This window comes from Crinia signifera, chromosome 9, assembly GCF_055691185.1.
Source record: "Crinia signifera chromosome 9, ASM5569118v1, whole genome shotgun sequence".
NCBI lineage: Eukaryota > Metazoa > Chordata > Amphibia > Anura > Myobatrachidae > Crinia > Crinia signifera.
The window spans coordinates 143,307,524-143,324,215 of record NC_139225.1 but is presented as its reverse complement, the minus strand read 5'-3'; the positions used below and the strand labels follow the sequence as shown (position 1 = coordinate 143,324,215).

General features: G+C 44.6%; 1 protein-coding gene across 3 annotated transcripts in view; it reads right to left on the bottom strand.

The window, feature by feature from the left end:
- Window positions 1-1,235: 1,235 nt before the first annotated feature.
- The window catches only part of LOC146036207 (uncharacterized), a 97,682-nt gene continuing 82,225 nt past the window's right edge, over window positions 1,236-16,692 (bottom strand). For all 3 annotated transcript variants that reach the window (XM_083160069.1, XM_083160070.1, XM_083160068.1), the window contains 4 exons: window positions 10,293-10,394; window positions 7,205-7,402; window positions 5,996-6,097; window positions 1,236-1,640 (listed from right to left, as the gene is read on the bottom strand). In XM_083160069.1, the coding sequence (XP_083016195.1) occupies window positions 1,420-1,640; window positions 5,996-6,097; window positions 7,205-7,402; window positions 10,293-10,314 (543 nt within the window). In that variant the 5' untranslated portion in view covers window positions 10,315-10,394 and the 3' untranslated portion in view covers window positions 1,236-1,419. The remainder of the gene's footprint in view (window positions 1,641-5,995; window positions 6,098-7,204; window positions 7,403-10,292; window positions 10,395-16,692) is intronic.

Here is a 16,692-nt window from a genome sequence, read left to right as displayed (position 1 = left end):
AATGGTGATAAAGTACCAGCCAATCAGCTCCTAACTTCCTTGTTACAAGCTTCGTTTAAAAAAATGGCAGAAGCCCACATTTCTAGCGCCAAGTGGTGTTACTTGAAATGTGGTGCACCCCTACCAATAAAGTTTCTGGCGACCACCCACCCTTATATTAATTGCAATGTTTTACCTATATGCTCTTTGCCAGGAGTTTCTTGCTCATTGCCAGGTATTTCATGCTTGCAAGGGCACCAGTGTTCCCGGAATCCAGCATGCCATAGTAACACTAGAAAAAGGTTTGGTATACTACCGTGTGAGCCAGTTGATAAGAAAAGTTTTATTGTTCCTCAGTGAGAAAAACAAAATAGCAATCTAGCAAATATGATACCTTTTAATGGCTAACAAAAATAAATGTTGTTAAAATGCAAGCTTTCGAGACTACTTAGGTCTCTTCCTCAGGCATGGTATCAATATACCATGATACCATGCCTGAGGAAGAGACCTAAGTAGTCTCGAAAGCTTGCATTTTAACAACATTTATTTTTGTTAGCCATTAAAAGGTATCATATTTGCTAGATTGCTATTTTGTTTTTCTCACTGAGGAACAATAAAACTTTTCTTATAGTAACACTATACACGCTATTCTTACCTGACTGACGCTAGAGTTCCAGTAGGAACTCTAGCATCAGTCTCCTCCAAGGCGGCAGCCATTTTTGGAGGGTTATTTTCAGCAGATTCCACGCGGATGGTCAGACCGTATGGGATCTGGATGGACCTTGCACATGCGCAGTGCCAGCTCCCCCAAGTCACTGCTTGGACTGCTGCCATCAGGGGTCACATGGTTGTGACATCAGATGTCGTTTCACCTCCTTTTGCTACTTGGATCTAGCATCTACTCTCGCTTCTGGTCATTACTTAGTGTCTTGCAAGACTTGATGTCAAAATCCCACAAGATGACTGCAGTGAAGCTTCTGGGCGGCCATTTTAAGGGAACAGCTAAGCCACCAAAGGGACAGAGGGCTAAATGCTTTACTCCCAGTTATTAATATTTAATTCTGGGGACAGTGGTAGGTGGTTTTTTATGTGTGAGGACCCTGAGGCACCGCCCAATGCAGCCCCAACTATAATCTGACCCTGGTCTGCATCGGCTTCCTTTCATGTTTTTCCCTTGTATTAGTCTGTCCTTTCCACTTGCAAAGTGTTAAATATTATATATTTTATAAGGAAATGTAGCCAACACAATGGGAAAAGATTATTTTATTAAAAGTGAACCAAAGTCAAGATAGTTGGAACCTTTTAAAGAGTAAAAAAATTATTGATGATGATGAATAAATTCTGATAATATTTGAGTAAGTCCCATTTTCCACATGCAGAATTATGACTGATTGCAGCAAATGAATGGCAGGCAAACGTTGTGGGGGTCTCACACATCCTTTATCCGGTCAGGGCATCTATCCACATTGCCAGTAAAGTTACCAGGACAAGAACAGCGGGCAGTCCCTGGTGATTGGCAGAAAGGCCGTTCCCAGAATTGCACAGGTTGGAGTTACAGCATTGATGTTTGATAGCCATATTTGTACCAGCGACGTTCTGAATGGTCTCTGTAGAGCAGAGTGAGGTGTTTGCACAGCCTCGCGAGTTGAAGTTCATTCCACCTGTTGTATAAAAAATAGTTAGACAATGATTACAAGTCAGTATTAGATAGTACGAAGTCAGTTACAACTCTACTGCGCTTCGTTGGCAGACAACTTCTTCAGGGCTACAGCCCAGAGACAAGATGAATATTGGTGCCCCCCCATCCCCCACACACACACTCACCTATATACAATATATACTGTATATATATATATATATATATATATATATATATATATATATATATATATATATATATATATAGCTGGTGGAGAAAACCGGCACTCCAGCGTAAAGTAGAAGTATAGGACCGGGGTGCTGGAAGGGGTGAAATGTAAAGGGGGATGCAGCAACAGCACTCTCTCGGATTTGTAAAAGAAGACTCAGAAACCTGAGCAGGGTCTACGTTTCGGATTTTACTCCGTTATCTGGTTTGTCTTGATAACGGAGTAAAATCCGAAACGTAGACCCTGCTCAGGTTTCTGAGTCTTCTTTTACAAATCCGAGAGAGTGCTGTTGCTGCATCCCCCTTTATATATATATATATATATATATATATATATATATATATATAGATATAGATATGTGCATTATTAAATATTTATCTATAGAGAGAGAGAGAGAGAGAATATATTTTTCAGAACTCAGCCACAGAAGCAATATCGTTGGCTTTCAATAGATTTAAACTTGCAGAGGAGGAGAGGTGCCCCCTTGGGAGCAGGAGCCCGGTGGCAGATGACTCCATTGCCTCCCAGAGTTCTGCTTCTGCCTCATTTCTGTTTTAGTGTTGTGTGCATGTGCACTCCTTTAGTCTCAGGCAAAATGCAGGAGCCCTCAGTGATTGTAACATCTACCTATCCCCCTAATATAAGGAGTGAGAACAAAACAGCATCTCATTAACATGGAGGAAAAAAATTTATCTGGATGCCCGCGTCTTTATTTAGTATTTTAATTTGCACATTTCTAAACCAGCCTGTACTATAGACCATCTGTACTGTTAAATATTAATACTGTATTCTATACAGTATCCAGTATATAAAAAGACCAATTTTCAGGGCTGTTACCGCTCCCCCAGACTCCCGGGGTGCCGGACGGGGTCCCCACAGTGGGGATCCCGACAGGCATTCACCCGACGTCGGGATCCCGACTGTCAAAACACTGACAGCCAGGTTCCTGACGGACACCTGCTATTTTCCCTCGTGGGGTCCACGACCCCCATAGAGGGAGAATAAAATAGGTGGCTCGCATAGCGAGCCACCATGCCCGCAGCGTGGCGAGCACAGCGAGCCCGCAAGGGGCTTAGTTGCGCTCACCATGCTGTCTGGGTCCGGCCAGTTGGGATCCCGACGTTGGGATAATGACTGTCGGGATCCTGACTGTCAGACCCCTATACCACACCCGACTCCCGTACTTACTCCGATGCGCAGCAGAGTGGGAGATTTTTGGGTACATTTGGAAACCCCCCCCTCTAAAAACCCTGCATTTGCCACTGCTCAGCGCATGTGTATAAGCGAGCATCCACATGGGCAGGGCCACTGTGCATTCTCACAGAGGGGGGCAGGCAGGAGGAGGACGGGGGCTAGCATATAGGGAGATCAAACATTTCCTGGGCATGGCCACAAAAACGGTGGGTGCACCTGAAAAAACTCTGGGTGTTCCATGCAAACACAGGCAGGTTGAAGTCTGCATGGGACAGGCTGCTGACCCGAATCCTCTTGACACTATGCTGGGGTGGGCTTCTCAGTGACTCCGGTCATCTGATCAGTGGCTCGAGCTCTGTGACCTGTCTACTATAAACTGAGATGGCGGGGGTCAAAGATTGGGAAGCCAGTAATCGTTTGCCCAGATTCACGGAAGAGGGAACTGGGTCACGGATCACTGCACTGGGAGCCTGTAAGGTACTTTAATTAACAAAAAATAAAAAATAACAGTAATCAGCCTTTGCTCTTATTAGAACCACATAGCTGATCGCAGGCACCAGCTCCCGACTCTACTCTGCCTGTCAGAGAGAAATAGGAGACGGAGAACCATTGATAATGCCATCTCAAGATAGCATTGTCACCACAAGACTCCCCCTGGTATTTTTTTCTCTATTTTTTATTTGAATGAATTTGGTGTAGCATTTCCCATTACAAGTACAGGAAATGCAATCTGCTTTCTAAAATATAATTGGGAATGAAAGAGCTTGGAGTAGTTTTTCAAGAAAACTTATAAAAAATATATTCAGTGAAACTAAAATAAAGTGAAACGGGTGTGAAAACAAAATAGGGACGTAAGACTCACGTACATTCATTTTTGCTAAACATTTTTTTTTTCATATAATAAAATGAAAATGATGCCACAAAGGGTTTAGTTACTGATGTAGCTGTGCGCATCCTTGCTGCACCGCGGCCCCTTGTAATTGTTTGGTGTGCCAATGTCGCACCAAACGCCGGGAACTAAATAGATGCACAAGCAAGGCTACATCTGTACATCCAACATATAAGAGAGGGTACACACGTAAATTCCATGTAAACGTGTCTGGATTAGGGACACGTTATATTTAATTTTGGCAAACATGATGGTCACTTTTATTAATTACATTGTGTACAAGTAGGGTAATGTCACTTTTACTGTACATAAGGACCTATTACAATAAATGCAGGCAGGGCTATTTTTGTGCAGGCTCCAGCAGGAACTGTGGCCCTTATTCTAGTTCACTCTTTCTGACAAAATATTTCTTAGATGGACAAAACCATGTGCACTGCAGGTGAGCCAGGTGTAAAACCCCACTCAAATCTAATTATCTCTGCACAAGTAACACCTGCCTCACCTGCAGTGCACATGGTTTTGTCCATCTAAGAAATATTTTGTCAGAAAGAGTGAACTAGAATAAGGGCCACAGTTCCTGCTGGAGCCTGCACAAAAATAGCCCTGGCAGGCAGTGCAGCTGCTGTGGGGCCTGAGCTGCTTCAAGTTTGTGATAAGACTTACCTAGGTAAGAGGTAATAATAAATGTGGAGGGTGCTACAAATATACTAAACAAACTAAAGGGGTGATGGAAAGTCTGTGGGACTGTGTTTGGGGCGCAGGGCTCTTTGGGCTGCTGTTGCTGGGCTGCTCCATGGCATCATTTCTTACCTAGGTAAGTCTTATCACATATAATTTTCCCTATCCCTTTTACTATCACTTTAATTTCACACTAATGTGATGCCATGGGGTGGTTCTGCTGGGCTGGCCTGGGGGGTCCTGTGCCCTGGACCTGTCTCAGAGTAGTGTTAGGGACTATTGAGGTAACCTGGACGCGGTGGACAAGCCCATAATAATGGCCATCATTATGCTAATAACCTCAGAAATGCAATATAGCAATGATATTAAAAGGTCTAGCATTTATATTAAGTGTGCACCTGAAAACTCCTCCTCCTGCTTGCTGCACTACAGGTCTCAGCAGGTAGCACCTCATATGTCCAGGGTGTGCAGTTTAGGGCCCCTCCCCCTATGAGCTGCTTCAAGTTTGCCTACAAAGATCCACCAATAGCAAAACCACTTCCTCCCTCATATCACAAGGCTTCTCTCTCCATGACTTTCTTTCGCTATATATATATCGTTGCCTGACAATGTCTCTCTCTCCCATCATGACTGCCTCCCCCTCTGTCTCACATCTTGAGACTGTCTCTCTCTCCCTGACACTGTCTCTCTTGCTATCTCTCTCCTTGACACTGCCTTTCTCTGTTGCTACTGTATCTCTTTCTCCCTGACACTGTATCTTTTACCTTCTTTCTCCCAGACACTCTCTTTTCCTCTCTCACACTGACACTTTCTCTCTCTCTGACTCTCCTTCTCATTCTCTCTCCTCTCTGTCTTTCCCTGAAGTGCACTCTTCCTCTCTGACACTCTTTATTGGTCTCACTCGCTTTGTCTCCCCTCCCTCTCTCTTGCTCATCCCTCTTCTCTTTATCTGACACTCTCTCTCTCCCTGATGCCCTCTCTCTCACCTCTTATCCCTTTCTCTCTTTCTCCCTGACACTCTCTCTATTTCACTGCTCTCTCTTTTTTATCATTCCCTCTTTTTCCTTCTGAACCCCCCCCCCCCCCCTCATGCCACTCAATGCAGGGGTGTTTTGGAGCACCCAGTGGTGTAATTATAATGGGTGCAATGTGGGAGGTGCACACGGGCCCCTGAGTCCCAGGGCGGCCACACCACACACACTGTACCATTCTTTTATGCTTACCCTGCCGGAGTCCCGAGATGAAGGCAGTAGCAGTTGCCAGAAATATCCTCATATAGGTGTTTTCAGAATATGCCATGCCATAGGCCAAAAGACTCCCATGTCAGTACACATACCCCTACAAGTGACATTTAATAAGAGTAAACAAAACCAGCAATATTGCTCACCGACTCTTGCAGTGTTGGTCACACAAACCTCTTGCGAATGACAGGTGGTCTCTGATTTAAAAGGACAGGGAGTGCTACATTTATAGCACTTCAGCGGAACAGCTGGAAGACACAGATCAGTTACAGCAGGTGAGAGACTTTACAACTTCGTATTGGAACCAATACAATTTAGATGAAAACCAAGAAGAATTCTTAACAGTTTTATTGAACACTTAAGGCTCCCATACACTTGTGCGACTTCTCCAAGAGAAGAAGTCGCAAGTGATCCCCCTTGACCCAACCGGGGACCTTACAGTCGATACACCATGGGGGTGATTAAGTAAGGATCGGAAATACTTATTTTGGGGATATGGTCACTAGATGGACAAGGGGAAGGTCGACAAGTATTAGGTGTACATGCATGAAGGTCGATATGACCGAAGGTCGACATGGGCCATATAATTATTTGTCTTCTAGCTTTGTTCTAACATTATCCTTCCACTGTAAATTATTTGACAAATATATTCACACACTGGCCCTTATTCTAGTTGACTCGGACGGATGCGTATTTTTGGACGGCCACTGAGTGTTCTTAGTCCCGCCTACCGTACGGATCGCTCACACCGTCCGAATGCGGTAAGACGTTGAGCGAACTGACCGCGAGTGGATGTTTCATGTGAACACCTCCTCCATCTGTGGGAACCTCCCCCATCCTCCGATGGTCGCCGACCATCGAATGATGGACCAAGTGGTCAGACAGCACCGAGTGCTCCAGACCACTCGGCCATTTCTCTGTGTGGAAGCAGGGATATGGGCGGGCAGCTGGCATCTGGCTATGTAGCTGTCCGCCCCCCACATGCGCGTCACGGGCGGATTACCATACGTACGCCCAGTGTTTTCATGGGAACGCCCATGAAACACGGGGCGTACGCATATGGTAATGAGCCCAAACAGCCCTTCACGCCCCCTCCACCCCCTTCTCAGATGGTTCCATACGATCGTTTTCTGCACGGAACTCACTCCGTGTTCGGACGTGCGAAGCGTTCGCACATGCACAGAAGCGCCTCTGCACATGCGCAAACACAAAACATCGGCCGTCCAACTGAATACGCAGCCGTCCGGCTCAATCAGAATAAGGACCTCTGTTTCTAAATGTTACTTATATGCTTACCCATGTACTGTACTTTTACAATTTGTCTTATTCTAACATAATTTAGGAAACACACCTACCTACTGTAGTGGACATCGTAGCTACTGTAGTGGACATATTGGTTTGAGGACTTGAGGTGACCTCAGCAGCTGTCTTGGGAAAGTCCGCATTGCACAGGTCCGTGCCACAGCAATACTGGGATCCTGAGTGCTCATTGTGATGCATGTTGCAGGCCACTGAACTCAGGCAGGCTTTTTGCAGACTTGTACGTCCTGGCCCTGTCATGGAGAATCAGTAATACGTGACATACAAGGACAATGTACTGTACTGTTACACTGTAGCTCTGTGAGATTCCTATACCTAGGGCAGGCATGTCCAAAGTCAGGCCCGAGGGCCAATTGCGGCCTGTGCTGTCATTTCAAGCGGCCCGCAGCCTCCAGCTGGAAGTGGGCAGAGCATCAGATGTGGGAAGCACAACACAGGACACTAAAGGTGGGGCCCCGGCGAGCGCGCCTTTACCTTGCTGTCTGCTGCAGTGAGGAGGTGCCGGCCACCACAGTCAGATGTGTTTGGCGTCCTACCCCTGCTGCTGCAATCGTATATATCACCCTACTCCACAATCACAGTGACAGCAGTGTTTGGGAGGGGGGCAGCAAGGGGGAAGCTTGCTCCCGTAACATGCAGAGCGGAGGAGGGCAGCAGCGGGAGCCCAAGCATCTCCTGTCCTTGCAGTGCCTGCTTTGCCTCTCCTTCCTCTGGCTCACACAAGGGGCTGGGAAACATACAGAGAAGGGAGGGGGCAGAGTGGGGTACATACAGTCAATGGGGGCAGAGTGGGGGACATACAGTGAATGGAGGCAGTGATGGCCATTCAGAGAAGGGGGGCAGGCTGGGGGACATACAGTGAATGGGGGCAGAGTGGGGTACATATTGAATGGGGGTCATACAGTGAATGGGAGTCATACAGTGAAGGAGGGCCAGACTTGGGGACATACAATGAATGGAGGCACTGATGGACATTAAGAGAAGGGGGGCAGGCTGGGGGACAGAGTGAATGGGGAACATACAGTGAATGGGGGACATACAGTGAAGGAGGGGCAGACTGGGGGAAATATAGTAAAGGGGCAGGCTGGGGGACATAGAATGAATGGGGGCAGAGTGGCGGCCCCCACACATTTATACTTCACCGAATCTGGCCCTCGTCGCAAAAAGTTTGGACACCCCTGACCTAGGGCTTCTATATGCAGCACATTGTGCCGGGAAAGTCAAGACTTCGCCATTCTGTGAGGCAGATTTATCAAAGCTGGGAGAGAGAAAGTACCAACCAATCAGCTGATAATGTATAGAGAGATAAAGTACTCCTCATCAGCTTCTAACTGCCATGTTACAGTTACAATAAGGTCCCTATAGAGAGCTGCTATCACTGCATAGTGTCATGGGGGGGGGGGGGGGGCAGGAAAATTCAAAACTCCCATTCAAAATAATGGGCGGCCACTGATTAGCTCTACCAGCTACTCAGAGGAATAAAGAAAATGAATCACCATTGTGGCCACCATTCTTTTGAATGGGAGCTTCAAATCTCCTGGCCCTCTGGCTGCCAGCGACGAGGGAAGGAAAGAGGGGAAATCAGAGGACCAGCTGGCACACACCTATGGCCCTGATTGGATGCAATACATCGTGAGTGCCGCTGATGGGTCTGATTCGAGTGATCACATGTGCTACAGGTATGATCTACAGGATCTGATCTGATGCACATGGGAATGTGCATTGGATCAGATCGGATGTTGAACAGGTCCAGTTTTCTTCCGATATATCGGGCCAATCCATCGGAAAGGGATGAAAACAGGTCATATCGGACCTGTGTATGGGCAACTTTAGGAACTCATTGATTGGTAGGTTATCACTCTTTACTTTATTACTCCCCAATGCTTAGTACTTCTGTAACATGTCAGGCAGGAGCTGTTTTTTCCACTTTACCGATACAAACTTTAATAAATCTGTCCCTAAAAGGGTTTTTGGGTACTCATTTCCTAGCACGGGGCCCATCGCATCGCATACCATAAGGCATACGATGGTATGCGATGTGATGTTACGCGATGGCAGCTGATGTTATCCAATTTTAAATTGTATACCATCGCATTGTATGCCATTGTATGCCATATACAATGGTATACGATTTAAAATTGTATAAGCACCCTAATGGGTGTTTTCAATGTTAAATGTGTCCCCTATAAAATAAATAATTGTACAAGCACAGTAATGGGTGCTTACAATGTTAAAAGCACCCCCACGCCACCCCCACTATCAACGCCAACCCGAAGCGTGGCGAGCACAGCGAGCCCGCGAGGGGCGGCGGTACGCGTCCTCCGACCTTTTCATACCCCCAATATCCACGTCGGTGTGCAGTTGACTTTATAAAGTGTGGCGAGCGCAGCGAGCCACCGAGCCCGAAGCGTGGCGAGCGCAGCGAGACCCTCGAGGGGACGCGGAATACATGTAAAGTAATACGCGTCCCCTCGCAGGGCTCGCTGCGCTCGCCACGCTTCGGGCTTGGACTATATAAACTCAACTCCACGCCGACGTGGATAGTGGGGGTATGAAAAGGTCGGAGGACGCGTACCACCACCCCTTGCGGGCTCGCTGCGCTCGCCATGCTTCGGGTTGGCGTTGATAGTGGGGGTGGCGTGGGGGTGCATTTAACATTGTAAGCACCCATTAGGGTGCTTATACAATTTAAAATTGCATCGCATCGCATGCGGGCATATGGCATGCAATGCGATGGCATACGACTGAATATCGTGGGCGCCGTGCTAGGAAACAAGTACCGGTTTTTGTACTAAAAGCTCGATTCAGTCCTGCTCGCTGGACTGTGAGATTCCGGATCCCAGCAAGCAGGTAGCTGCCCCGCCCCCCTCAGAACGGACACCCCTGCCCTTGTGAATACCGTGCACATTGCAGCCTTGCACACAGGGCAAAAATAATTCACTATTGAATGATTTGTCACCTGATCTCAGCGCTGAGTGAGCCAGGACTCAATCGTCACTGCAATACCTTGGCTGCTGCCCGCTCTTCCATTCTCTTTCTGCATGCAATGTATCATATGTGATGCCACTGACTGCCACAGTAACTCACTGTTATTAATAGATGATGATATGATTAAAGACTTACCCAACACCGTTTCTCGTATCATGCATTGTTCCCCAGGACCACATGTTATGGTCGTCTTATCTGGACATTCATCAAAACACGAGTAGCATTGCACAGAATGACCTATGAAGAAAACACAGGTAACCTTCAGTAACGCTTATCTATCATCATGCTAGATCTGTGGCGCTGCTCCACCCAGCTCTTCCCATTGGAAGTGGTAAAAAGTGTTGCCCCCAGGGGCGGATTGGCCCACCGGGAAACCGGGCAATTTCCCGGTGGGCCAGCCCAAAACTCTATAAAAAGGGGCCAGCCGTGCTCCCCCCTGGGCTGGCTTGGCAGCGGCACTTTGCCCACATCCAAAATGGCCGTTGGAGAGCTGCTGTGCATGTGCGACAGAGCACAACACCTCCCATGGGCCATCATGTGCGGCGGCAGCGGGCTCCTAGCTCCCGTTCCCACATCTGGAGCCAGCAGAAAGGAGCAGGTGAGCCCTCCTTCTCCTCCCCCCCCCCCCCCCGCATTACAAACACCGCCGCTTCTCATCGCATCGCTACTTTGAGGGATCCATCACGGATCCCTCCCAGCATGCCCTGCGGCGGGCGCCATCACTCTGCACATGCGCAGATGAACTCCCGGGTCACAGACCCGGAAGTCCAGTGCCGGCACCGCATCGCAAGAGCTGTCCTGTGCCATAATTATCGTATATGTTAGAGCATATGAGATAATTATGTATGCAAGGGGGCGGCAAAGGGGATCCGAGCTGGGCTGCAGATGTAAGAACATCCCACCCCATGTCATGTATACACAGCACAGGCACAGTACAGACAGCAGCAGTGCCAGTCTCATCACATACTACTACACCATGTCATGTATACACAGCACAGGCACAGTACAGACAGCGGCAGTGCCAGTCTCATCACATACTACTACACCATGTCATGTATACACAGCACAGGTACAGTACAGACAGCGGCAGTGCCAGTCTCCTTCACAAACTACTACACCATGTCATGTATACACAGCACAGGTACAGTACAGACAGCAGCAGTGCCAGACTCCTCACACACTACTACACCATGTCATGTATGCACGGCACAGGTACAGTACAGACAGCGGCAGTGCCAGTCTCCTCCTCACACACTACTACACCATGTCATGTATGCACGGCACAGGTACAGTACAGACAGCGGCAGTGCCAGTCTCCTCCTCACACACTACTACACCATGTCATGTATACACGGCACAGGTACAGCACAGACAGCGGCAGTGCCAGTCTCCTCCTCACACACTACTACACCATGACATGTATACACAGCACAGGTACAGCACAGACAGCGGCAGTGCCAGTCTCCTCCTCACACACTACTACACCATGACATGTATACACAGCACAGGTACAGTACAGACAGCGGCAGTCTCCTCCTCACACACTACTACACCATGTCATGTATACACAGCACAGGTACAGTACAGACAGCGGCAGTGCCAGTCTCCTCCTCACACACTACTACACCAGGGCCCTTATTCTGATCGGTGCGGATATTCCCGAATTCTTACGGTGCGGTCCGCACGCCACGGTGTGCTGCCGCGTGCGGCCATCGTCCGTAGAAACGCCCACGTGTCCTCCGCATTCGGACGGACTCACTCTTTAAGAACAGGGCGTGTTTACGGACGATATACAAACCATACGTGTGCGGGTGAAACACTCCGATTCTGCACGGTATTACAGAGTATGCACGGGAATCCCGCATCCAAACGGATGGCAAGCGGTGCTTCCGCACGGAAGCGGTGTATTTACGCAAAACTACAAACTATTATGTCTATTCTGCAATACATCACATGACCCACTTATTCAATTACCTATCCTCATACAAAAATGCCTGTTTGGAATTGGAATCAATTAGATGCCAATATATCCTTACAAGCATGCCTAACACATGCATTGCACACATTAACCCTTACAGCAATTGAAGTGCAATGGTTTGTATTAGACCCTGTGTAAAACATTATAAACAATCTACACATATACTGTTTAATATGCAAATAAAACCAACAACTTTGAACTTGCATAAAACATTTATTGGCTTGGAAATTAAATAGAAAAGGAAAAAATAATAAATTATAAAAGTAAATCTCGGAGGTCCTGTAGGTCGGCTATTAGGAGCCGCAAATGGTGGCCCATCCGCAGGAGGGCCCCACGAACCCCCTCATCTGCCGGTGTTGTGGCATCTGTGGGCATGTGAAAGGGGCAAAAATTAGTCATGATATTCATGCATACATTTCACATACTGCTACATAAATTGCAGAAATGCTAGGTGACATGTGTAATATATATATATATATATACAAGATGGAAACAGAGTGCGCTCAAAAGGTGCAAGTACACAACTTTTTACACAATATAAAAAAATTATTTAATAAAAGCCAACAACACGGCTCATAAAAGAATACAGTGATGATACAGTCATATATTGGAATCAATCTTGACAGAATGTGTAGTAATTCAATATAACAGCAGGCCCAACGCGTTTCGTCACCCACGTGACTTCCTCAGGGGCAATCGATGACTTGACTATCAAGGCTGTGATTGTTCTAAAAATAACAATATAGTATATCAAAAACTATACATGAAAAGAAAGACTTGTATATCTCATTTAAGCTGGAGAAAAGTTCGAAAGGAGTTGGAGGACAAGTGGAGAAGAGAAACAGTTGAAAACCAATAGAACTAAATTGCCCAAAAAAATATATATATATATTTCATTATCACTGTCTTATTGTTATAACAGCTAGGAAAAAATGACTTCATCATCGCTGCCTTATTATATTAACATTAACATCATGGGGAATATAACCCCTTTTAAATAAAAAATCCGCATAATTAATTCACAATATCAATTAGCATATTCAATCAGTATTATATTAACATTAACATCATGGGGAATATAACCCCTTTTAAATAAAAAATCCGCATAATTAATTCACAATATCAATTAGCATATTCAATCAGTACCCAATTAAAAAAGAGAATATTCCATCAAAATGTAAAATTGACATCTGAACAAAATAAAAATTCCAATTCACTTACAGGTAAAACAACAAAAAAAGGGAGTACCTTATTGCCGTATCTCAAATTGAATGTACATGGATAATTAAAGTGGATAATGATCTAGATGAAGAAATGTATACAGTCGAAACATTAGATTTAATTCTCCTTCTTAATTACTGTAACCTTCACCAGCACCATAAGTAAGTGGGTCACGTGTCAGATGAAAAAAAGTTTAACACTTACAATATACCAAAATGACAGAGCTCTTGTCAATAATTGTGGTACACCTTTCCAATGTCTCACTCTATTATGGATGCCAGCAGCACAAATCTTTCAAAAAGTCCACTTTAAAGACAGGTATAAATGTCCAATCAGAAGTGAATACATACATAGGTATATTATAGGGCAATGACTATGAGCAGGAGCTTACTAAAATAAACCAATCCAAAAAGAAGGTACTCACATACACCAGGGTCACCGGAAATGCACTGCACTGTATCCAACTGCCGAATGACAGCTAGTGCTATCAGGCTGCTTTATATAGGACCTAGCTAATCGCGTCACTTCCTGTTTGTACTAATGCTGGGAGATGCCCTAAACGGGGATACAACTACCTCCTACATTAAAAATACCTATAGTGGGTTATGCACAAACATTTTTATCACCACCTTAATGAAAAACGAGTGCCTCAGCACAACAGATTTAACATTGGAACAGGCGGAAAACCGCCATGCGTTCCAAACGGGCGCCATCTTAACTCCGTGGAACGCAAATGCGTCTCCTAGGCACCTGTGTCAAACCCATTAATGTACTTGCTAGAGATCCGGCACACGGCTCTGACGCCGTGCGTTCCATATCGGCGCCATCTTTAGTCTAGGTGAGACGCACAGGCGTCGCCTAGGCTCTACTATTAGAAGTCACTATGTACTTTCATAGAGACAGCCGGGCGGCGATAAGCGCCGTACGTTCCACCCCGGCTCTTTTAACAAAGCGGGTGACACGCTTAAAGAAAAAGGCAGACCAATAATAAAGGCTATCTATTTATTAACACATAATTAGCCAATGTACTAAATTAAAAAACCCTCATTATCACTGGCCCCTTTATTTAGTTTGGGACAGACGCAAGTAGCATCTCCAAATTTTATAATAATGGACTGGTGAATCTATTCATTTTAAATCTATACAATAACAAAAAAATGCAAAATAAGAAATATATATAAATAGAAATAAACATTCTAAATTGAAAAAAACAAACCTATATTAATTTTGTTATTTTTTAAATTATTTATTATTATTATTATATCAGTAAACAATTTTAAAGTGTACCTTAAATGACCCATATCCGGGGGTCTATGTGCACATATAACTTATGTGATAAATTATTTTATTATTAATTCAAACCTCTTAATACTATAGAGGGGAACAGTGTACTTTAGCAGTAAATGTAATATACTAATTAAATTATATCTGGTATATTACAAAAGAAGGGGACTGTGTGTGTGATCTATATATAATTAAACTACGTGAATTTATAGGGGTCCATAAAGATATTATAATCAAATTTAAACACCCATAAATTTATTTATTTATTTAATATTTTGAAATATGTAGACCGATTGATTATCTACCCTCTACATTTACACATATAGAAATAGAAAAAATTAGTGACCTAATACTAGTTGTGCTCCATACACCTTAACCTAATAATTCTAAATAATTTATTAAAGAGGGGGAAGCTTAACAAAAAATTGGATATCAAAAATGTAATAGATAAAAAATATTTCTAAAAAACTTATTACCAAAATACATTACTCCTGCCCATATATCACCGCCCTATTTCCATCGAGATAGTTACAACTTGTTTCCATACAATATAATTATTACGATGTATTCCTACATATATAGAGAATAAATTAGGACAGAAATACGAAAAAAGAAGAATAGAAGAGGATGGAGAACTATAGGAAGGCCACAATATCTACGCCCTCGTTGAGTCCTTTGGGGGTCAAAGAATTTAGAGAGTAAATCCAGAAACTTTCTTTTCTGATTAATTCTCTGCCCCTATCTCCACCTCTGGGATTTAGTGGGACATGTTCTAAGACAGTGAATTTAAAATTCTCTTTTGAAACCAAAGAATTGTGTTTCTCCAGGTAGTGCCTGGGTAAGCTGTGTACTTTAACTTTGTTCCTGATATTGCGCATATGTTCTTGTATTCTCAGCTTGACCTGTCTTATGGTCTTCCCCACATATGTCAAGTTGCAGCTACAGGTGATTTTGTAGACTACATGGTCAGAGTTACAGGTTACTGCATCTTTGATTTTATACTCCCTGCCGTTTTCCATAGTATGGTGAAAGGGGGCTTTCTCCAAAAACGGACAACAAATACATCTGTTGCAGGGCAACATCCCAGGTTTTTTATTCAAAAAATGAACTGCTTTTGGAGTAGGGGGAGGTTGTGGTTTTAATCTACTTGGCGCCAGAATTGATTTTAAATTCTTTGCCCGTCGATAAACCAGATTAGGTCTCGCGGGTAGCTGCGGACCAAGTACCGGATCACGTAAGAGGATAGACCAGTGCTTTTCCAGCGCCCTTTTAATTTGGTGATTCTCGCAATTGAATTGCGTCACGAACGGTCTACTTGCAAATTCTTTTTGGGGTTTGCTGGTTTTAGATAGTAATTCATCTCTCTGATGAGTGAAAGCTTTTGTTCTTGCCTCTTCAATGAACTCCACTTTATACCCTCTTTCTACAAAACGGTCAAATAGTAACTTTGATTGTGACAACAGTTCACTGTCATCATTACAGTTACGCCTGATCCTCAAAAACTGTGCGTATGGCACACTATTCTTCCAGGCTGGGAAATGGCAACTTGTAGCAGGAATGAAACTGTTGGCATCAACAGCTTTAAAATGTGTGCGGGTAAAAATTTCCTTGCCAGATACTCCTTCCAATTCCAAATCAAGGTATTCAATCTTAGTTGGATTTGTTTTGAACGTAAATTTGAGGTTGAAGTCGTTGTTATGTATATGTGACATAAAATCCTCAACACTAGACTCATCTCCATGCCAGATCAGCAACAGATCATCTATGTATCTTCTGTACAAGATGATATTTGCTTCAAAACGTGATCCATAGATGAACTGCTCTTCCCAGGCCCGCATATGGAGATTCGCATACGCCGGAGCGAACTTCGTCCCCATAGCTGTACCTTGCTGTTGAATATAATATTCATTATTAAACTCAAACAGGTTATGGGTTAAGATGAATTTCATGCTGTTGACTAGAAAAGTTATTTCCGAATCTGTGTTTTTTGGGTCACTTCTTAAGATTTTTTCAACGGACTCCACCCCTTTGTCGTGAGGAATTGATGAGTAA